At 37.5% G+C, this 24,808-nt stretch overlaps 1 protein-coding gene across 1 annotated transcript in view; it reads left to right on the forward strand.

The window, feature by feature from the left end:
- Window positions 1–8,509, forward strand: part of LOC139698728 (protein turtle homolog A-like) — a 577,577-nt gene extending 569,068 nt beyond the window's left edge. Inside the window, exon 14 of the mRNA XM_071597621.1 lies at window positions 7,960–8,509. Within this exon, the coding sequence (XP_071453722.1) occupies window positions 7,960–8,060 (101 nt within the window). The 3' untranslated portion in view covers window positions 8,061–8,509. The remainder of the gene's footprint in view (window positions 1–7,959) is intronic.
- Window positions 8,510–24,808: the final 16,299 nt, after the last annotated feature.

The raw sequence follows: 24,808 nt of genomic DNA on the forward strand, positions 1-24,808 counted from the left end.
TGCATACGACTGACAGTTGAGCAATCTCAAATGGCACAGCTGGAGTTTGAATTGACCTTCTTCCATAGGGGAAACAGAGAGAGAGAGGGTTTTTGGGGGCATTCGCATTATAGGCATCCCAACCATTTAAGATAATTTTCCATTGCAAGGAAAAGCCCTGCCACCCACCCATAACCCTTTGCCTCTCCCTCCAAGTCTCACCCTTGGAAGCATCACACACGAAACTGCAAATGGCAGCCGCCGTTGATTATCTCCACGAGCTACCCTGACCAACAGTTTACCCCTTTATCCTGGGGACAGCGGTGCAGGGCAGGTCAAAGGTGAAGATGATCCCAGTCCCGCTCTTTCTCCTTGAATAACTTCTCCACGAAGCCAACAAAATTGTTCCGACCCAGACTCCACCCATCCTCCCAACGAGTCCATAGACCACCTCCACGGCCACAGACGACTATAACCCATTTCCCAAGAGAGCCTTCAATTCTCATACATCCCATAGCGACGCGTTCTCCGCCCCACCAAGACCTTGCCAACTCCCGTCCCTGTACCCTCCAAACACCCCCCCCCAAGAAAGTTTATTCCCCGCCCAGTCGGGCAAACTCCCGCCGTTAACCCCTGGCTGTCTTACGTGTGGCCCTCCCTACCCACACCTTTTGCCCATAATCCCACCCGTCCAGCCTTGTTCCTTCACCTCAGAACTCTGCTCACCCCCCTTAACCAGGAAGCGCCCTACCCAATTGCTCAAATCCCCAAACACGGCTGCCCCTAATTAAATTACGGGTTACAAATTCTAGGCGCCTCTCGGTATAACTCCGTTTATGCCCCACGCAACAAAAACATTCGCAGTGTAAATTCAGTGGAGCATGTTTTGGCATCATACCCCATCCCCCTCCGCCCTCTCCCGTCTAATCTTAGACTTTCCTCCTCTCCACGTCCTATTTCATCCCCTCGGCCCTCCTAATCCGACATTTCCACTAGATATGACCTTGATCCTCCCTGTCTCTGGCTCCTCATTCATTAAATATCTTCCTTGCTACGTACCCTTCCCTGCTGTGAATCATATTTACCACCTTCAACCTCTCAGAGTTACCATTCCTTCTGGTTATGGCTTCTAACTCGCCGATCATCTATTTCTTTTACTAGTGCCAATCTAGTAAACGTTTTATTGCTCACATATCATTGGCATTAGTCGGCAAGATACTTAGATGATGTCTGAATGAGTTATTTAGGAGCCAGCTTCACCTGGTTGAAAAATTAATTGAGAAGAGGCCAATAATTATCATTTCCCGTACTTTTAACTTTGATTGTGGCAATAGTATCGCCACATCCGCTAGCCACTTAACCGATACATGCGTGTCCATGCTATTGGTCTTAAACCCTCAGTTTTACATATCCTCGAACTTATTTTAAATACGGAGTACTTTTACCCTCCATTTTTCACCTCTCTCCTTTTTTTACTGTCTCACCGCACTTTTCACTCCCTTCTTCTTCTGCTTTCTCCTACCGTTCATGATAGAAACTTTCCCTCCCTCATTCACTGAACTGCTTTCGCTTGAATACTTTCTCGACGTGGATAACGATCAGGATGCACTGAGGAATGGATGCACCAGTAAAACTTCCATTGCGTAGAGATTAAGGGATTCAAGAGATCTGACTAAGTTATTTGTGCAAATTTACCTTACGTTTCGTTTAATCTCTGGTATTTTTTAATCCTAATCTTTTTATGAGACATTTTATGCCAATGGACCTGCTGAGAGAAAATAAGGTTGTTTCGGAGATATCGCTTTCACTGACGTTGCATTAAAAGAGGTGTGCTTCTGCCTTAAAGCTGTTGTTGCATTCCTCGCGGAAGGAAATAAGAATTTTACGGTAGCTGGTTGATATTCGTCGTAAACCCTACTCGAGAGGTTTTTTCTTGTAAGTTTCACGGATGGATTTCGTGGAATTCAGTCCAACTCAATATGCTTACATGACAGATTTTTGGCTCATGATAGTTCATAGTAGAAGTTTGGTTGTTCTACACAACTTTTGACCGATCAAAACATGGCCTGTATCCCCTCTTGAGCTAAGGGAATATTTACATGTAAACTGAATACAAACGAACGTTACAGTAATTAGTGATGGTTTTGAAAGAAGTAAACATGAGTAAAGATTTTTGATGGAGGTATATTATCTAATAATGTTTATATGTGATGCTGTTCTGTGATACGAACATTTTAATAGAGTTGCAATTAATAGAATAATCAAACAATCAAATGAATTTACTTCCCTACCGAAATTTATGTGTTGACGTGTTCTTTTAGATTTGACGTTTATACAATGCCCATTTATGATTGATTTTCGATGTCAATAAAATAAAACTAGTATGTTTACGAAATACAGGATTTAATATTTTTTCCACTCAAGTGCAAAATGTGAAAGGTAATTAATGTTAAGAGTATATAAGAATGTGGAAAATCTCTGCCATTTGTGCAGTAAAATTGTAGCAAGCCATGCACGTAGACTTTATTGCCCGAGCGCTCTCTCTTCAGCTGAACCTTGATGATTAATAGAAATATCTCCAGCAATGCAGAGTATTTCATTTGATGTATATTTTATCATAGCCTAGTCTTTGTAATAATGTTTATAATCACATATATTACTTTATATTTTAATTTCTAAATAAAATATGTCAATATTTCCGTTTAGGCGTTCCAAAACTTTAAAAAAACGAGTCGATACTGATGCATACACCTAGTTCATGGCATGGCCACAAAAATATTTTAACAAATTAACTCAATATTGCCTATCAAAGGTCATTTACATCTTTTTTTACGTGTAATTTGATGGCAGGCCCTCATCGGAGTTGAGAAATTAAATAATTATATCTGAATCTAAAATTGTACTGTTTATTACGGTATGAATATGAAAAAAATGACGATCTCTTCCTACAGTTTCGTTTTTTGTGGCATTTGAGTCTCAAAAAACCCTTACCAATGAAATTTTGTATTATTTTTGTTACTGAATCTCTTCTCATGTTATTTGGACATTAACACACTATTTTCGACCATCTCTTATTAATATCTAAGTCATGCGAGTGATTCCTGGCTGCAAAAGAAAAAGTTTGATCCTCAAGTATTCACAGCGTTTTTTACAGGAATTCCTGTACCTACCTCCCATACTCCCTACCATAATTTTGATGTTGTTTGAAACCATTTGAAAGAGTCTGCCCACACATTTAGATAGGATTAGCCGATGACAGCATTCCTGAGATCTCCTTTGGAACCTTTTTAAAATGACCTTAATGACCCTATATAGTATTCCAGCCAGTATGGCAGGGCATATGATTAATACTACTCCTATTAAGTCTTGCTTGTGTTGTCGGTAACACGAGTGTTTCACTGGCTGAAAATCTACTGAATAGTTTTTTGACAATACTTCACCAATATGACATGGATTCTCAGGCTAGTTTGGTACGAATCACAACACATGTAATTAATTATTTTTCTTATATTTTTTATAGTTATTGTTAATAAAGACCTGTTCTACGGGAGAAAGTTTATTTGCATATCACTTTACATTTTCTCATGTTGCGAGGCTATACAGGGACATATTTCTTTAGACTGTAGTTCTTTTAAGCTCCCCTAAACCTTGTCTTACAATTGGTATGAAGAATTTGATCTCATGATTTGTTGTTTTCACCCAAAATGAGAAGCAACCGATATTAATAATTTTATATTTTACTTCAATGTTTTGAACTTGAAATGTGTTATTCTTTCTGATATAAATTACCATATTTTGTGCCAAATTATACCTTTTTGATTTTAAATGATTATTTCATTGTATTCGTCACTTATGCCCTTTTTAAGTTGGATTTTTGCGTAGGTAGTTCAATATTGTTCCATTTTCAAAACTTGTCATTTTGCATATTTTTCAATATTTCTCCGAGTTTTTTGATGTAAACATGGAAAACACCAAATATCGCTGTCAATTTTACTGGAAAATTTAATAGATATCATCCGTTTTTCTTTCTTTTTGCCGCCTAAATACAGCTTACGGTTAAGTATTAAGTATTGATAGGAGGAAAAAATTCTTTTCCAATCCTCTTCAATATAGACGCTGGTCTTTCTTTGCCAGATCCTTCATGTCACCCATTCCATCGCTCCCATCCCTAGTTTCAAGCGCTCCCCTTATTGGTCCACCTTTCCTCTGATCCCTTTTGACTCAACAGAAATCTACACCGGCCACCCCTGCTCTCGCAATCTCCCACCCTCACTCACATCGACCTAAGTTCTCGTTCAAAAACGTGGATTATGAAGGAGAAGAGATCAGCCCTGCAGCGTTCAACTCAGAAAATGAAGCCTGCGGAAATGCTGGTCCCCTCCCTTGCCAGCCCCATTATTTTAAAAACGCGTAGGTATAACCAGGCTGGCCTTCTCTCTCCACGCACTCCGCACCCGTTCTTTTCTCTGGAAGAGCGATTAAGGCGATACAGGCGTTGAAGACTTGGGGCATCTGCCGAGTAAGTAGCGGAGTAGGGTAAGGGGGAAAATATTCTCGATGTTTTTAATTAAGGAAGGCATTGGGGTCAATGTTTTCCACCCGGGAGGGAAAATGGGAAGCATGTGATATTTCCGCTCAATTTGGTAGAAGCCTGCGATATTTGAGCTGATCTTAGCCGGAGATATTCATGTAAAAACCTGCTACGGCCTGTGTGTAATGCGAGTATATTGAGAAAGGTTTGTGTTGAGGGCATGTTTGACGTTATATATTGGCCAAGAAACCAGTTTTCACTGCTGCTATATTACATTGTTTGATTATAATAAAGTACGAGCCGAATCAAAAATTGTTATTCCAAAAAATCAAACTTTCTGTGATAAAGAAATGGCAGCCACCTCATATATAAGGTGACATGATCTGCAGCGTTACTAGGTTGTCTTGTTATTTTACTTAAATATGTTCATTAATTGATTTTATTTTCTACGTAGGATCACATTGAGGTGCAGTAAAATAATATTTATTTCATATGGCGCATATTTCATTCTACTAACTTCAGATGCACCTTATTTCGGCTCCAACCTTCTTTCTTTGCGTGCATGCTTAACGAAAATTGGTCTATTTTTCAGAACTGTCATATCCTGGCCACCAAAGACATCTTTTTACCACATTTATCCTCTAATTGTTGCTCTTTTTGTAAACACATTACTTCCATCCATTTTACTTCTTAGCAATTCTTCCTGATCTTTTATTTTTTCGTCTATTTTAACTCAAACCATTTTATTAAAGAATTTTTTCTAACTAAAATATTTTCTCTGTCGAAAATTTTCTTCGATTAATTATTGAGTTAATTTATAGAATTGGTTCTCAATGTCATAATCTCCTATATATGCCGCCATAAATTATGAATGAATAACCTTATCTGCCTCTAAAGATTTTTCTTCTATTGTTGCGTGATTTTCCCGGAAGACCTGGTCAAGAAAATATTTCTGTGCTTTTGTTCGACTCGATTCCGCTATCTCCATATGTTCCGTTTTGTCTTTTATATATGTTCCTATCCATTTTCCTTGTATATATCCCGCGAAGCTAAAGTTATTCTGAGGATCATAAACAAAAGAATAGTGATCAGGGCAAATGATTACTTTGGGGATGATCAGTTTGGGTTTAGGAAGGGGAGAGGTCGGCGTCATGTAACTGCAGTAATGGCATTATTAATGGAGAGAAATATAGAATACAATTAGGAAGTATTTGCCTGTTTCGTAGATTTCGGAAAAGCGTTTGATGGAGTGAATCGGGAAAAACTAATGAGTATATTGCGGAAAATAGGAATAGATTGGAGGGAAAGGAGGCAAATCCGCTACCTGTACATGTCTCAGACTGCTCAGGTGCGGGTGGGGAACGTGGAGTCCGGTTGGGCAGTGTTAGGAAGAGGTGTAAGGCAGGGTTGCCCATTATCACCGTTGCTGTTCAACCTGTATGCAGAGGAAATGATTAAAGAGGCCGGGAAAGAATTTGAGGTAGGAATGAAAGTGGGCGGGGAATTTGTAAATTCAGTTAGGTTCGCTGATGACCAAGCTTTAGTTTGTCAGTCAGCCAAGGGGTTGCAAGCATTGCTGGGTGAATTGGAAATTCAGTGCGGCAGGTATAGTATGAGAATCAATGTAAATAAAACAATGGTTTTGTGATTTTCTAGAAAGAAATAGGCTAAGCTAAATATTAAAATAAGAGGGCAAAAACTAGAGCAGGTAGAACAGGCTACGTATCTCGGAAGGTTTTTGGACCGACATAGTCAAAGTAGTATAGACGTATGGAAAAGGATAGCGCTAGGCAAAGAGGCTTTCTCAAGGAGGAGGGAGTTGATGACAGGGCCTTAGAGTAAGGATATTAATATAAGACTTGTAAAAACTTTGATATGGAGTGTAGCTATGTACGGCGCGGAAACGTGGTCATTGAAGTAGGGGGATAGACGTACACTGGAGGCTTTAGAAATGTGGGATTGGAGAAGAATGCAAAAGGTGAAATTTACCGGGACAAAAACAAATGAGGAAGTACTTTGTATGGTGGGCGAAGAGAGAGTCTTGTTGGGAGAAATCCGATGAAGGCAGGAAAAGTGGATGATGGGGGTATTGACCCGGCAGTGGGATATTGAAGACTGTAATTGAGGGGAGAATGTTAGGCAAACAAGGAACGGGAAGGACAGGATAGGGATGTTGGACGGGATGAAGGGAGGAAGGAAGTACTCGGAGATGAAGAAGGACTTGATATAGAGTAGGATGCAGGATTTGGTGTTTTGTTTGGAGTAACGAAATATTTATTAAGTAGTTGTATCCAGCCAAAAACTTACCTTAACCGATAGATTACGTAATTATATAAATGTTTATATATATATATATATATATATATATATATATATATATATATATATATATATATATATATATATATACTATGTTCTAGTATGTATATATATATATATATAGTATATATATGTTCAAATATTTCAATCCTGAATATCTAACCGAATTAATAACATCTTAATATATGTTTGGTTCGCACATTTTGAAACCAATTTACCTTAATTGATTTAAAATTATTATTTTTTATTAAGAGTATAATTGCAATAAATGCCGAATATTAAATGGACAAAAGTATAAATGGATTCGTCCTATGGAACTTTACGTATTTCAAGAGAGGATTGCTTGTGTTCGGGTTTTAGGTTCCTTTGGAAATGTATCCATATGTTTCAAAGATTAAAATATTTTTGCTCTATGGGCGGTCTAGAAGTTTCACAGTTACTAATTTCCCCTCTTGTAAAGAAGACATGGTTCCCCACCTACAGGTATAACAACGGGAGATTGATTAAGAGTGGAATATTATTAAGGGTTGATTGTGAGCTATTAGCCCAACACTGTGAGCATTGTGAGCATTAGCCACAACATTGAAATAGAACAGATTATATATTTGCATTTACCATAAGTATAATATGTCATACGCTTGGTCTTCACCAATGGCATTGATTAGGTAATATATGAAATTTATGAAAAGTAACTTGTTGTACAGGTTTTTCAATTCTACATTTCCATTGCAGTTACATTTAATATTTTTAAGTTATAGGTAAAGATTTAATTGTCATTAAAACAGACGATGGAACTTAAAATGAAAAAGTGTTGTAAATGTATATAATTATGGCCATGTTCAGTCAAATCTATGTTGTTTTAACATATTCCTCCACTGTTCCAAGCTTAAATAAGCATTCTTAGCCTCGCATAACTTCAGCTAAAGAGTAAAAGAGACTTGTACCATCAATTTAGAACCCATTTCTGATCTTTTACTTTAATGCTTAGAATAATTTGTAATTAAACCATCGCCGGTTTAAATTGTTCCGTGGACGAATTCATATTTCTTTCAATTTTCCTTTGTACTGGTTTTATAAGTTAAAATATAGTTATATATGACCAGTAATTATGTTTTTCTACTTTTTTTTAGGCATTCCTCGGGACATGGGGATATTTCCTGATGGGTCTTTGGCGATGCACTTACCCGATGTCACTTCAGCTTTAGCGTGTGATGTACGCCTTGAGAATTAGTGACTTGAAAGAAACGTTTGTTGTTATTTTTGATGTGCTCGTTCAGCAATCTGCAACTTATTCTTCAGTAGGTAACGAAATTAATGAACTCCAAATAGAAAGAGTCAATTTGACTAACAGACTTTAAAGAGAAGAACGAAGATATAACTTCATCAACAAAAAAATACATGATTTTTGAAGAATATATACAGAAAAATAACGGGTGAGTGACTGCTGTGTAATAAACTCACGATATAAAAACACTGTTTGTTTTGCAGTGAAGTGTGAAATATATGTTTAGTAGATTTAATTCTCATAGAGGTCTGATTGAGTAAATGAAGTGCACAGAATGTATGGTAGTGACTGTGTGAGTGCTGTACCGCAAGCTGAGTCCAAGTGAGCTGTTGTTGTAAGTACTTAAGCAAGCAAAGCTTCTTAGGTTTTAAAAAATAAAAAGAAATAAATCTTGAGTTTGGTATTAGAAATAACAGTTGAAAGGAAATAAAAAACTCATTTTTCCTAGATATCCTTCTACCCAGATTTCTCATTGTGTAGTAAATCGGTATCTCTTTGTGAATAATTTTGGATGACTCATCGGTTGTTATTATGCGTGGTGACCATTCACTTTCTTTCGTATTTTCATTCTACTGGTTATTTTAACTTTTTGATGATGATGTGATAAACATTTACTATCTCTTAGATTTACATACTCTTAATTTCAATTTTATTCAGGATGTATTGTACATAAGTGATATTACATTCACACCATTTATTTTGAAAAAAAAATACGGTGGTTTGAAAGAAGAGATTAAGCAATAGGAATTGGAAAAAAGTTTCCAGTTTAAATTTCTCCCTAAAGATTAGCTTAATGAAATATAATTGCGCCAACGTGTCGTTATTTCTCATGATATTCCTGATCTAAATGGGAAGTAATGAATGCTGGAAACTTTAAGACTTACTTTGTTTCTCTATGTTTTTAAAACGTTCATTCTTTTATTAGCTCTTTTGCTGAACATTTAAAACACAGGTCCCTTTGATTTTTTTCAATTCTTACCTTTAAGAAAGCGTGCAGGTAATATTAATGAGGTTAAATCGAGCAGATATTGGGTTAGCGTAGTTTAGACTACGTACTTAGCGTACTTTAGACATACATACGAGTATTATTAAAGCATACAGGGTGCAATTCAATTTAGTTTTACGCATCACCGTGGTAAATGCCCAGACGAATAAAATTGACTCTTACAATTTCGTATAATTTTGCCATGATTTATTTCCCACTTCTCTAACACTAACCTCTTTCTTCCTTTACTCTGTGAAGCGACATGCATAGATACTCTTTTAACAGTGACAGATTAATGTTCATTACTACGCACTAACCTAGTTTCTTAAAGTATATGACTACCTCGACTCTTTCAATTTTCCGCACTTTCTCTCAAATTTTGAACCTCTTCCAAAAACCCCGTTATACCCGTTTATTCGCAATAGGTAATTCATGAAATCTGTATCATTTTATCAATTTTCGAAACCTCAATCAGTCCTCCGGAGTATGCTATTATTTTTTTCGTTTTAATTTTGATGTTCACTGTGCCAAATGTGAGTGTTACCCAACGTCTGAAGTAGAAACACTATTTTGCGGTCATAGTGTGCTTACGGAAAATGTAATGTTACCATAGTTAGCCACTTAGCGCGCATTGCATTCTTTCAAAATAGTCCAAGAAAACTGTTTGCTTTGCGAACGTTCTTCTAATAATCCAATGCGCGATCTTCCGATGAACTACGAATATGATTTTAAACCCAATTTTCAAAAAACGTTAGCAAAAATCTTAATTTTTAATACCTTCCTTAATTTTCCTGATTTGGATTCTGTATTTGAGAGCAACACCAAAAATGGCTTTACAGTGGTTCATTATAATGTCATATTTATTGCAGAAAAATTCTTTTTAGAGATCATAGGGAAGTAATAACCATTTGTCAATGCTAAAAACTTACTCATGCCTACGCAATTTTTCCTCTAAGAGGATTTCAATATCCAAAGGATGACCCGCAGCTCAAGCCCGACCGGGCACTCAGAAAGCTTACAATCTAACCCATCTATCCAGATCCGGCTAGCCCTAGGACTTATATGCAATTCAATTGGGACACAATTCCTTTCCAGGCTCGCCCTGTTAGAATTTGGTCGAGTTGCAGCGGTATATACACCATTCGAATGGGACAAGTCGGGTTAACCCTAACCCCTCAGGCTATTGTTAACTATTGAGACTATCGCGGCACGATTCGACTCAGCGTAGCCAACCAACCAACAATTAGAAATAATTCAACTGCCATCATACGGAACCGAAAAATAGTATCACGCGGAACGGTAAAATGCATATGCAGGTATTTGACTTTTGTACCTATTTACCCTAGAGAAAGACATTCGGGTGGGGTGACATTCCGAGTGAAAGAAAAATTATCCGATCGACTCTGTTCAGTCTTCGAAGAGCTTTCTTGTGTGCAGCACGTACCAGCAGGAGCTCTCCGTTCTTCGTACCTTGGCCGAGCCATTGCTTGTCCGGGCGGAGTTGGATTATAACGGGAAGGAGGGGCGAGGATTCCACTACTTCACACGTGGAAGCTTCGGAGAGATACCAAAACTTTAGGTAAGTGTTTTAGTTTTCTATACCGAAATTACCGCTTTATTAATAATGTATAACACCCACTTAAAATGCCTATTAAAACGACAGTGTTTATAACGCTGCGCTCTTTGAGTCTGTCCCTTCTTCAGGTGCCTTTCTGGTGCCACGCGTCGGTGATCATATTGGCTATTTTAACTTTGTTTTCAGCTGCATGGAGTATCTATGTGGTTGTAATGGAGAAGAACGTTTTTTAAATCTTCTGCCATGGGACTATTCTCCTATCGTCGCTTTTCCTTCCTCTTAACGTTTCCCCAATAGATTATAACTGTATTCATTTCTGATGAGATTGCCTTGTTTCAAAGTTTACTTTTTTGGTTGCGTTCTAAATGTATTTTCTTCGACTTCGTTTTATTTATAATTTCAGCAATTGTCATTAGTTAATATTTTAAACCTGTTTATGAATTCATGTTTCGAAAACTTATTTCCTTTTCATTGTTGTTTTCGTCGGTCTACATGACTCCCCCTTAGTTATTACGAAGAACACATGGCAGCGTAACAGTCCAAGGTTTATTAGAACGCTTGATTAGATGTCGAATTTAAGTCGCAGTAATGGGCCGCACTAGTTAGATATTAAACGCGAAATGTTAGGACAATGTTGAGGACCGGAAAATTAGATAATATTTAGGGAGAGATGATATAGAGAGGAAATATAGAAATTTTAGGTCTACGCGACGACGCAAGATGGAAGGATAGCGGGAACAATCGAAGCAAAGGCGACGATACCCACCCCCGGTGTTTCTCCATGCAAGTTCTTGAACGTCTCAGCTTGATCTTCAACTTTGAAACCTAATTCCAGATTCCAATTAATGTTAAATTTACTCTCGGGTCTCTGTTATAATTTTTAGTAACTTTTATGATCTCGATCGTATTGCGTTATTGATCCCAACCAATTGCCTACCAGATGCTCACTGAATTAATATCCTTTAAATTTGCTGTTTATATTTTTGAATCTCTAAAACAGGACTTCTTAAATCAGGAATTAGATCACTCCTGAGCCATATGTGTCTATTTATCTAAATTTTACTGGTTATGATGTGCACGTGTTTCATATTTTTTCATTTTAATAATATTTTTGTGTTGTATTCCATAAGTATGTTAGATTGAGTTCCTAGGTTAGCAATTTGATTCCGTCGTAATCCATAAATTTAACGAATTCGAATCGTATTCTAACTGAGCGCTGACCCTTGGGATCGATTATTTTTTTAAGGGTCTTATTTCTTAAAAACTATTTTTGGTCCGGTCTCTTTTTATAATTTAGATGACTCTTGTCTTTCATCTTGGAAAGTTTGCTAGAGATACGTGTAAAATTTCCAGGTGTTCTTAATTATGTTCTTCCCCATTTTCCCGTATTATTTACAAAGCTACTAACTGGTTTTCCTTTGTATTTTCCAGTTGCCTCTTTCCATTTTTTTGTAATGAAACTCAATGTTTCCCTTGGAGGAGCTAAATTTCTGTATTTTTCTTTCTGATGCCTTTCTGGCGCTTTTGAATATTTTATTTTTTACCTTAAAATGTCTGTCCCTCCCGTTGACTTACAACCTCGACGTTGAGGAAGTGCCTGTGCGTTCCGATGACCCCTAGAGCTGTGCTGGTGGCAGCAATGATAATTGCTACCGGTAGAGTCACTAGATATGTCGAAGATTAGGAGCCAGACGAAAGGTAGCCCACGCAGCGTCTGTTGCTCTGTGAGGCGGCTACAGGGGCGTCTGACCCCAGTGGGGGGGGTTCATTGAGTGATGTGATCACGTTAAGAACGCTATTGAGGAAGGCAACGGGAAAGCAACTTAATTATTAATCCCGAGAATATAATGATGGACAATGTACGAGTAGAGGATATGAGTCCAGGCAACTACGGGACTCGGCCCAATCGGCCTTGTGTCGTGCCCGGCAGCGGGAGAGGCAAGGCTCCCGCGGTCATCTCACGTGGCCCTTGCAAAGGAAAATCGACAGCAGCAGGGCAGAAGACGCAGAAGAAGAAGAACCAATTAGTTAGAATAGGAACTTGGAATGCTAGGAGAATGTTGAGGGCAGGAAAATTACTTTTCTTCCAAAGATTTTTTCCTACTAGATATCCAATCGGGGAAGATAATATCCGGAATACTTTTTTATTTAACTTAGCCATTATGTTTAATTAGGAATATCACTCAGTACATTTAAAATTAAACTTTCCATATCTTTTCAACATTCTATGCCGTTGTATACTGTATTTTTTTCAACCGCGTACCATGTGGTCTATCTCACAGAGTGTATTCTCTTGGTATTCATCCGTTCCATAATGTAGCTATAGTATATCGTTAGGTGACTGGTAACAGGTAACAGCGTATCCTGGCAGTCGTTTGGTTGCTAGTTTTGGTTTGCTTTGTGCGGATTTTTCCGTGCTAACCACCATATCAGATGGGTCTTTCACAATCCACTAACTGAGTGAGCGTCCGATGCGGTAAAAGCTTTACCGCACGGGGCATTTCATGTACTTGGAGTTAAATTTGTCTGAACTCGACAGACCAATGTCGGAGGAAATTTTTACGTAACAGTTCAATTAAAATTTTAGTGAATTCGGTAACATCGTGACAAGTGCATTAATGCAACATTATTCTTGTATGTTTATCTGAGTTTTACCAAGCTATCAACAGAGCTGTGAAAATTCAAATGGAAAAAGTCATTTGATGAACGTGGATAATAATCCTGATCTTTCAATTTCCGGTCGAGTGGGTTAAAACTCAATACGACAAGCTAACGTTACTGGGATTTCCATTTGATTTGAATCAAGATGTAATGCTGTTGATTAAATAAATGCAATCTCCGTCTGTTTATACATTCAATTAAGTGATTTAATGCGATTATAGCAAGGATAAATTTCATACGTTGGGTTGCGTGCATTTAAATACGTTGACATTAACAGAAGTTTAATTTTCACGCAGCAATCAATAAATCATTAATTTTGTTTTGCCCTCACAAACGTAAAATCTTAGAATAGTCACCCTATGAAAGGATCAATGGATGTATCCTTGATTAATGAAAATCAATAATTGTCCTCTTTCTGCAAACGATCTGTTTTCGGTATTGCATACCACAATTTTGGATCGAGTTTCCTACTTGAAAGCATTCCAAAACTAAGGCGGCCAAGTCAAATTTCACAATTACTCATTTAAAAAAAATACCCAAATATGTACGTTCAACGAATTAAATTACTAGTTTTAAAAGTAAAACCGGTTTTATTTCGACATATAAGGCATTAGGAAATATCTAATTTGCATATTGGTGAAATATTTCGTATGCTGTAATTTTTCTGATAAGTTAAATAATATTAAAGTTTCAAACGTAATGTTAGTAAGCTCTGAAGTAATATTATAGTGCGTAAACATCCAAGTATTAAATTACACATTATAATCCACCTACGTGCTAATATTATCCATGTGTAAACTCATATAATTACTGCAAAACATTAAAAGTGAAAAAATATACTTTCCCCATCTATATGCTAGTGTGTGTGTGTTTTAAGGTGCAATTACGTAATAACCTCCCTCTTCCTCTTTGAATTCGAAATATCCGCTCAACGTGCAACTTGCGCTGACAAATTTCAATATAAATTCAACAATTATGACATTTAGTTGATCATTTTTAGCAAAACTTATCAAATATCAAGGCAGCCAACTTTTATTTAAGTTTAGAACACATATGTAATTTAAGTAACTAAATAAATAAACTCAAATGAAGGCCTAATTATTTTTTATCAATGGAGATATCTTGTAAACTAATTCATGGGAATGAATTTATCGCCAGAATTTAGCAATCTACATATTCGCAGAGGGATAGCTTCCTTTTAATGGTCATTCATGTGTCACTCCGGAAGCGATTGTATCACTAAAACGGCGGTGACGACAGACACGTCCCGAAAAATCCATAACTCAATCAACCGGCGACAAGAGGACTCGGGAAAGAAGATGAAAATAACACAATCCGAGAGGCGCAACACTTCTCCATCCCACAGGAAATAAAACGCGGGATTTTTTATCCCTCTTCCAATCTATATATGTTGTGTCCTCCCCACTTTTCCGTATGCGATATTCAATTGTCGGTCCGCGCCAACAATTTCCGCCGACATATTATTCGTCGGTAGAGCGGCGGGGTTGGAGAGCCGGGTGGTCGCCACCCACGCCGCCCGCTCACCCTGGTGGCAGTGGCGCGTGAAATCCATCGATTTGATGCCACACAAACGCCGCGGTGAAATCTGCGGGGGTGCGGAGTTGCGGTGCTCGAGGTGAGCTTCGTCTCGGGCAAATGAATTGCGGTCGTGCCCCCGACAGAGGTGTAGGGAGGGAATCGAAGGGCGGATGCTGTGTGCGCTTGTGTGTATTAGAAAGTTGGACGTTGGAGCGGTAGTTGAGAGGGTGGGGGAAATCACTCTCCATCTACCCGCTTTGAGTCGATGGATTTTCTTCATATCGACCCCATAACGCACACCTAACAATACTCGTTACTACTGTCGCAATAACTCACTCCTGAATCCTTGTTACGGATATCATTAAGTAGCATCTAAAAATACTTCTTTTCAACTGAATATTTATATAATATGTGGTGTAAGTTGTTACTTATATTGATATACAGGGTGCAGCGCTTAAATCCGGACAAGCACGCGTTCCTTCGAATGAGATTCCCTCGTCGGGTTAGCGAAACCTTGCCCAGAGTTCTCCGAAGCATTATACTTCGCTACAATATCGTAAACAGTTGATCTGAGGTACCAGAAGAATCGGACTATTCCGAAATATAACGCCCAGCGCGATATTAGCGACTGCTTGATTGCACTCCGCAATTGTACGTAACATCTCGGCCATTTTGAGGTTATGACTGTTTACTAGATGCCTCTAGTGTTCAAGACCGCCAATCGAGACCTCTATTAGAACTACTATATGCAGAAAATTCCAATTGAAATTTAACCCGAGTTAAGCGTCGCACCCTCTAAATACCAAGAAACTATCTATCAAATCGAAACCGTAATCTCAGCTTGAAATTGATAAAAATATGGAAAAAGTCCATCCAAATTTTTAGTTATGCTCCGATTTCTATAGTATTTCTAAATGTAAAAACAGTATTTATTTTGAATTAGGAATTAAATTCCTGCCACTTGAGAATGGAAAAAGTAGAGTATTTCTCACCGGTTTTAGGAAAGATGAAATGAAACTACAAGCTTTTCTACAATGATACAAAATTCCACAAAACCCTGAGTTATGCATAAAATTAGCAATTTAGAGAGAATCCTATGCATTCCCTTACTTTAATACATTCAATTGAAAATCTTTCCCTTGCCTCCAAATCTGCAAACCTTTTTAGTCATGTGGGGACTTATCAACCTACTAATGGTCTTTGCTAAGGAATTTCAATTCCCGGTTGGTAAAATATACTCTCCTCATTTGCCCTGTCTTCCAACCAAGGAGTCAAGGACCCTCTTTTTCGTCATCTCTTTCTGCTGCCTTTTACCTTGGCTCTCGTAATGCATTCCTGGAGTGCACCATTGCTTGTTGCTCCCGTCCTAGTTTCCCTGCTCCCACTTGAGTGATAACATTTGTCCCGAACGGCGGTCACCGTATGGATGAAGTCATCGGCATTGCTGAGAACGGCAGTAGGAAAATCATCGTGTGATATGAATTTTTCATTTTAAAAGAGGTACAAAAATTTCCCCAGCTCTTATAGCACATTTTATGGAAGTTATGATGCAAGAATTTTGTTTAAGTTTTCGTGACATAACAGCATATATGAAAATACATCACCGTTTTCTAAAATGATATCTCAAAAGCCGATTAAGTCTACTTCTCGATTCCTGAAATACGTTGGCCGTATCAATTGCCCGCTGGAAAAATCCATCGATTTATACTTTACCGTTTCAGTATTCACTTTTTGGAAGTATTTGATATCCATATTAAAAGATTTTCTACGTTTCAACAAGCTTAATTTTTAGCATAAAACGCGTTTCACCGAGTTGTGGCATTATCATGTACATATGTCATTTGAAATTGTTAGGAATTGAATATGTACGCTTAGGACAGAGGAGAGGGTTATGGTTGGAGGGTAAGGAAAGGTGGGATGAGGAGGTGAGGTTCAGAGATATTTGGGTACGGCCAGGGAAAGAAGCGGCTGCGACGTGGCATGGGGTTGGTGTGGAGAGCCGGGAAGGGTCGGGGCGATCCAGTGCGTTGAAAGGTTGGTTTCGTTTTTCCCCTCAAGGTTAGTTTCTTGCAAAGGAGTGGGGTGGGTTTAGGATACAATAGCTCTGTACAAAGAATCGCTTTGGGGTCTGCCAAGACGTGTTCTCTTGTCTCAATTTGCTCGATTGCGTCCGTTTTTAATCCTTAAGAGAAATTATGTGCTTAGGGGAAAAATTATTATTGAACTTGAAATCAATGAGATGTTTAGCAAAGGGGACACTGGAGTTTAGAGTTTTGAGACACCTAACCTGTTATTTAGCTCGTGCCTTTATCTGATCACATATTTGGAAATTGAGATTTTCATGTTATAGAAAATAAAAATCTCAATCATTATCAGGCCTTTTTTACACTTATCCCCTGGAATTAATAAAATTCAATGCAATTCAGTATTAAAGTGCTAGACGTAGTAATATGAAAAAGTTTATCATAAAAATGGTATCAAAGCATCAGCCGTCGATAACAATGGTTATATTATTTTGCAAACTTGAAACCGTAAGTTAACTTACAAACGAGCAAGAATTAGCTCCGTTAATGTCATTTGAAGCTGCTCTTAACGGTTTCTCATGTGGTTACGGAATTTTTTCATAGTAAATAAGTTTATGATAAAGTTATTTTTCATCAATCTATTAAAGTTTAATTTTATATGGTATCAAAATAAACTACATTAATAAAATATAATGCAGTCACGTGCAAGTGCTCACAGAACTTCGAGATATTTTACCGTGAAAATAATTTACTCTAGCTTTGAATGCAATGCGGTTTTTTTTTGTTTCCCTTCATATTTTTTAAACGTGGCTTAATAATGTGTGACCTCAGAAACAGTGGGCTCGAACAAGCAGACGTGGTTGTAATATTTTGAGCATTTTATTCGTAGTAGTAGTAGTAGTAGTTTTGAGGGGAGGCGACCGACAGCTAAGGTCATTTGCGCCATAGGGGAAGGACAGGAAAGGATGAAGGGTGGAGAGAAACCCGGCGTCGGCATTAGCCTACTCTTTACGAAAGGCGCCAAGGGGTCCGCGGCTTAACGTCCCATCCGACGGACGGCGTACTCACTCAAAGTGCCCTCCACAAAGCACCGCAAGTAGGGATCGAGATACCTCTGAAAAATATTCAACACCGCCGGGATTTGAACCCGCGCCCTCAGGGTGGGAAGCCAGTACGTTAGCCCCCGCACCATCTCGATCCCCCATTTTATTCGTTTAATATCTTTAGAAATACAAGGAATCGACCAAAACTAAGGAATTCTGATCAGGAGGAATGATTCTTTCACTAGGAAGCCCTTCATATTTTCTTGAATTAAAATATCCTTGTGATATTGAATATGTATATAAAGGGCACTTAGGGTTTATTAGTAAAATAGGTATCCGGAATGAATTTTGTTCTTATTCTTTATTTTTATGTTTTCTTCAATTTTAGACAAAAAAGTTTCTCAAGGAAAAATTCGTGTAGAATGATTTAATCTATTAACTTGAATTCTCGTATTTTTTTTTAATTGCCATGAAAAGTTCATTTTCTATCCAGTAGAATTTGCGGAAAAAAAGTGTTATGCTAATTAGGATTTTAACATTCCATATATAATTTCGACCCTATTGGAAATATAGAAATTATTCCGAAATACCGTATTTGTATAAAAAATTGTTATTAAAATTAAATGAGTGAAAAAAATGGCTGTGGGATATAATATTTTGTAGTGCTATGATGAATGTTACAATTTTGCAATTCTATGATGGTAGATGACTTCATCCTTATTTTATTGCAAATATGTATTTTAACAGGAATGTCGATTTGTTCAATGAAAAATCACGAAGGACTTTATATGCCTAAATAATTTTGGATTATCAAATCAACTCTCGGGAAATATTAGAATAAAATCAATGCAATCATGATCAACGTATTGTAATAAGCCTCGCGGATTATGCAGCGAATGTCGGACTATAGTTATAGCTGACATGATTCTGTGGTCGTGCATAACCGCCATCTAATACGCTGTTGTGATTGTATTTATATCCTATATTTCAATAATTATATTGTGCGATTAAAAGTTGCCATTAGCTACACATTAATATCGTGCATGTAATTCCTTTAATATAATCTTCTGATCGAATTCCTGGTTTCGAACCTTGTACGGTAACAATACATGTTGATGTTACCGCAGGAGCATTGGCTGGTATCCTTTTTGGAGTATATTGAATGGAGGGCGTCCAAAGTAAAATGCGAGAGGTGTCTTTTTCTGAATGGGCTCGCCAGAGTTCATATGTGGTCAGCAGGTCGTACTCTCCACTGATTTTTGGCCCTGCCGACGGCGATCTGCACTCTCAAAACCTGTCCTTCGCTGCAAATCCCAGTGACTAGTCTCGGGAGCCAACTTAGAGCGAAGTTGGTGCGGGGGGATAGGAAATGGGGGAGCATTTGAAAACGACCGGCGCCTGAGAGCGATGGGGTATTGCCCATAAAGAGCACTTAAATTCAGAAGTCAGAGTCAGAAACACGTTCACCGGAAAATACGCACGCACACGCACCTATCTGAGTATTAAACAAGGTCGCGAACCTGGTAATCCGACACAAGACTGGAGAAAAATGTTTTCCCCAGCGAGGGATGACTTATTGTAGAGCTATAGATTACCTACTCGCAAGAATTTGAATTAGTGCATTTGAAAAAACTATAAATTTAATCCACTTTGACTTAAATTGTGTTGTTTTTAAAGTTCCATACATATTATAGAGCTCATGATGTTGCGTAAATTAGCTAGAAATCATGCCCTAATATTTTTGTCTTTTCCAAACATTTTCCCGTCGATCACAACGTTCTGCATTTTTTCCCTCAACCTATCTATCCTCAATTATTTCCTCTATTCCGTAAGTTCTAGGTATGACGGAAAATATTTGCCGTTTGCGTTTCCGTCAAGTCCTTTATTTCTTTAATGACTTCATATTAAGAGCCTCTGATCCATACTGATATCCTTTTCACAGTGACTAGTTTCAAAGCAGTATAGGACTAGGCATCATTGATTATCATAAATTTTTTCTCTAACTTTTGCACGCGAGTAACAGCTATCATCGTGATATACTCATACTATTAATGTTATTTAAGCCATCATTTTCCTGGTCGCAGAAATTGTAGGTATTTATCTAATCACATGCGATATTAGAGAAGATTTGGAGCAAAAAATAAGGTCTTTACTCTTCCCCTATTTTCTTTAGGTGAACAATAAAATTTTCATGATTGATGTTTTCTCTTGTTGTACTTTGATGAAAGGTTCTCTTTGGAGAATGCTATCGCATTTTTTACATGAATTCAAATTCTATCTATGACTTCCACAATCAACTATATGTTGCGCTCAGTGATAAAATTTACCACTAGATTTACTTAATGAAATTTAATTCTCCTCTCAAGTACTTCATTGAATCAGCGGCCGTGCTACTGCATGTTATTTTAAATAAAAAAACTCTTCGAAGTATTTTTTAAATTACCAATGGGGAGTTAAAACTTTTCATTAAACTGCAAAACATTGTCTTAACCACAATTTTATCTTCCCATAGCTCATCTACCATCGTCAATACCTCATTCTTTTTCAAGATATCAAACTATACACACAGCCTGATAATATAGCATATCTACTAAACCTCTTTGTCACATGGCTAATTATCATGACTCTTCATCATGATAATCAGAAAAAGTACCGAATTGTCCTAACTTTGTTTTCTCACGTAAATCGACATAGGTAAATTATTTTTAAAAATCATCATTATCTATTCATTGTGGTCTTTTCATCATCATTTGCGTTATTTTTCTTCCAGTGAACCCTTTTAACCGGTATCTTCGTCGGTAATGCGTTTCCACTTATTCTTCTTTTGCAAAAATATTCCTTAAAAATATCTTAAACATTATTTTAATATGCTTAATTCATTAAAATTTCGTTTATTTGTAAAAACCAATCCTGCCTGCAGTTATCGTCTTCTCGTAAGATTTCTGATAATATCTAAATAATGACATCAAAAAGGTATAATTTTTTCCGTGTTATATTGTTTATGCTTTAATATTACCATTTCAAATAATGATTACTGTAATAAGATAATAACGTAATAATGTTTAATAACGTAGAAGCTATGCTCGAAATACGTTCATATTTCTGGCCAATCAAATAATAACAATTCTTCAGTCAAAAACATTTTCATCTCATAACCCCCAAAGTTTGTTATCCAGAGAAATATACTTAATTACTGGCACTTTTACAGTAACAATTGCCTTTTTTATTTGTTCATGCCCTGTAAATACCTATTCAAAAAATGTTCATAAAATTGTGGCAGATCTAGTTTACTCTTTATCAAAAAATCTGTGGTTATTGAGGCGATAAACTTTCAAGAAAATCATTCATTCCTTAACCAAGAATTGAATTGAGAAACCAGAACCTGCAGTTCAAAAGTTACCAAAAGCAAATGGTTGCTTTGAAATTCATAAGGGTCTCCCGAATGATGAATTTCTTAGTATTCTTCTCTAATTAGAGAAAAATGACTATTGAAAGAATGAATCTTGGGTTCTTCGGGACAAAATTATAAGTTTAATTTTTTTATCTTTCGTTGAAGACATCGCTAGTTGATTGATATTGATATATTGATTCGTAATTACATAATTATATGTCTGTATATGCTGATGTCTCGGCCATTTTCGGGCAAAGAAGATACCAATGAGTAAATGCCACTTTGGCAACCTCTCCCCTTGATCTCCATGGAAATAGTTTCTTTTTGGCCAATCCTTGAAATTTCTTAAACACTTTAGAGGCAGCTATATCACTGAACCTCTGCCTTCGGACCTTTTTGAAATTATTTACTTTTTATTCACCATGCTCTATCTAATTACTCTTCTTTAAAGTGATTTTTCCTTGCAATATTTTATAACGGCAATATTTATCCCTTCTCCACCTGGGATGCAATCAGCAATGAATGAAATCTTTTCAGTTTCAATTGCAGGGACTGCAATTCTTTATCCCATGTAGTAACACTTTGCTTGGTATTTCATTCTAAGTTTATTTTTTTCCCAGGTAGATATTTTCATTACCAGTTCATTCATGATTTTCCTTTTCCATAGTTAGACATTTAATTTTGTGTGTTCAATTTGAAATCTGTGTAATCTGTCTTGTTGATTCGTGTGACTTAATATATTTAACGGTGACGTTCGCTTTCTCCTTGAATCATGAATCTAATTCTTTTCAGTAACTAAAATTGTTTCATTTTGTGTATTTTTCGTAGATTTATCAACACTTTTTTTTATTTGCTCTTTTCTTAAATGGTTTTCAATTCTCAGAAGATATTTTAGTTGTAACCGTTGACTGTGGGAACCATTGTGTGGAAGATAGTAGCATTCGAGATCCCGTGTATTTGTTTCGTTTGTGACTGTGAACATACGTGCAGATATCAGTTAATGAATGATATTTTTATTGGACCCGTATGCCTTAATATTCCGAAGTTTTTTACTAATTAGCATTCTCTGAGCCACTAAAAATATATGGGCACATGATATATTCTAGCCAGATTCGAGGCTTATTCGTTTTATTTCTTTCAAACTATGCCACGTTTTAGGCAGCTGCCGTAGAATTTAATTATCTTGAAACTAACGAGCTGGTCCTTCAGCGTGAGGTTTAATTGTAGAATGTGGTTGAACATCAACTTTAAATTTTGAAATAGAAATATATTGTTTCAAACCATATGTTGAAAAGGAGCAGCGTGTGAATTTTAATGTCACATTTCAGAGTTTACTGAGCTTAAAATGACTTGTAAGTGTTAACGTTCATCGTAGATTTTGGGGAGCTTAAGGAAGGGCGTTTTCGATTACTGTAGTTTTAATCTCGCCCAAGCATTAGATCGGTGATTTGTTTGGTATTCTGAGGAGTTAAGTTTAATTTTGGATTAAAGTCATATGCTATCCGGTTAATTGTTCTTTCGTAGCTTTTTGAAGATATTTCATCATTTAATATGTGAAGTTTATGTTTTACAAGATGACGATAGCCTTTTTCTTGCAGTTGAGAAGGATACATCTACATCTACATCTACATAATACCCCGCAAGCCGCCGCAAGGGCGTGTGGCGGGGGGTGTTAGGTCACCAACCGTAAAAAAGAAAAATACCACATGCAAAAAAACAACACGGAAAATTACACCCACAGCAGCGCACACACTCATGCAAAAATCCCTTCATCCAATACTCATGCAAACACATATACCGCAAAACAACTAAAAAACTGCACCCCATGATGCGGCACGAAAGCCATCCTACAACACGGAAGCCAGGACACAACAAGCAAGAAATTGAAACACCACATGAAAATGCACCACGAAACACTCTGCCCCCAAAGAGTCTTTAAAAGGCAGGGAATGCGACCCAACGTTGCAGGTAGCAGGAATTTCCCCCCGCGGAGAGGGACGAGGGATTGAAAGGGAAACTTAAAAACAGATGAACAGAACATGAATGAGGTCATTCGGGAAGAATGTGTTATTATAACAAAACACATAAGGTTAGTGGAAGAGCATGCATTTAAATACAACTAATTATTTTTTAGACGCTGAGGGTGGCAAGTGGAATTTTTGCTATCTATAACCCTGCAGTTGCTATCCCGTATTGTCCGTGGGAAGAAGGAGTCCTTGAGTCGGCTAGTTCTGGCATCTATTTCCCGAATTTTATATGCATGATCCAAGCGACCAATGTATGTAGGAGTACGAATAATTTGCGAGACCTCGGTGCTGAAACATGCGGATCTAAATTTATTTAATAATTTCAATCTTGCATTGAATCGTCTCTCAGCCAATGATTCCCACCCCAAATCCATGAGCATTTCGGTGACGCTTTGCGTTTTATCGTAGGAATTTTTTACAAAACGGGCTGCCCGGCGTTGAACCTTCTCAATTTCCCGAATGAGGCCTTTTTCACTCGGATCCCACACGCTGCATGCGTATTCTAAATGAGGCCTTACAAGAGCGTGGTAACAACGTTCCTTGACCTTCGAGTCACTTTTGCCGACAATGCGTCTAATGAATCCCAATCTTTTATATGCTTGACCGCAGACTTTACGTATGCGAGTCCCCCAAGTTAAGTCTTTGGTGAATGTGACACCTAGGTATTTTACCGTATCAACTACTGCCAGGTCACCTCCAGCTAATTTGTAAGCAAATCCCGTTGATCTTTTAAAGAAATTTACCACTGAACATTTATTATAATTTAGAGTCAATCCCCAGTTAGAACACCATTTAGTAATGCAACCTAAATCCTGCTCTAGAATAAAACGATCCTCATCCCCAGATATCTCCCGATAGATCACCGTGTCATCCGCGAACATCCTAATTTTACTTTTCACTTCGCGGTTCAAATCGTTAACAAAAATCAAGAAAAGCAACGGCCCGATCACACTTCCCTGAGGTACCCCCGACGTGACTCGAACGCTGTCGGAACTAGCGCCATCAAGGACTACCCTCTGTTCCCGCTCTGAAAGAAAATCTTTAACCCAACTTATGGCGCCCTTGTTTATACCCGCGACCTTTAATTTATGAATGAGTTTACCATGTGGGACCTTATCAAATGCCTTTTGAAAATCTAAGAAGATGGCATCCACTTGCCTACCTCTCTCACCCGATAAAAGTAAATCATGTGTAAATAATCCTAATTGGGTTTCGCAGGACCGGGTTTTCCTGAATCCGTGTTGATTGTCACTTAAAAAGTTAATATTGTCAAGGTGTCTCATTATTGAACTGACAATTATGTGCTCTAAGATTTTGCAACAGATAGAAGTGAGAGATATAGGTCTGTAATTACTGGGATCCTCCCTGTCACCACCTTTAAAAATAGGCGTTATTTGCGCGGTTTTCCAAATCTTAGGAACTTTGCACTCTGTGAGGGATTTGTTAAA

Source organism: Hetaerina americana, unplaced genomic scaffold, assembly GCF_022747635.1.
Source record: "Hetaerina americana unplaced genomic scaffold, ioHetAmer1.1.p SCAF_9, whole genome shotgun sequence".
Lineage (NCBI taxonomy): Eukaryota > Metazoa > Arthropoda > Insecta > Odonata > Calopterygidae > Hetaerina > Hetaerina americana.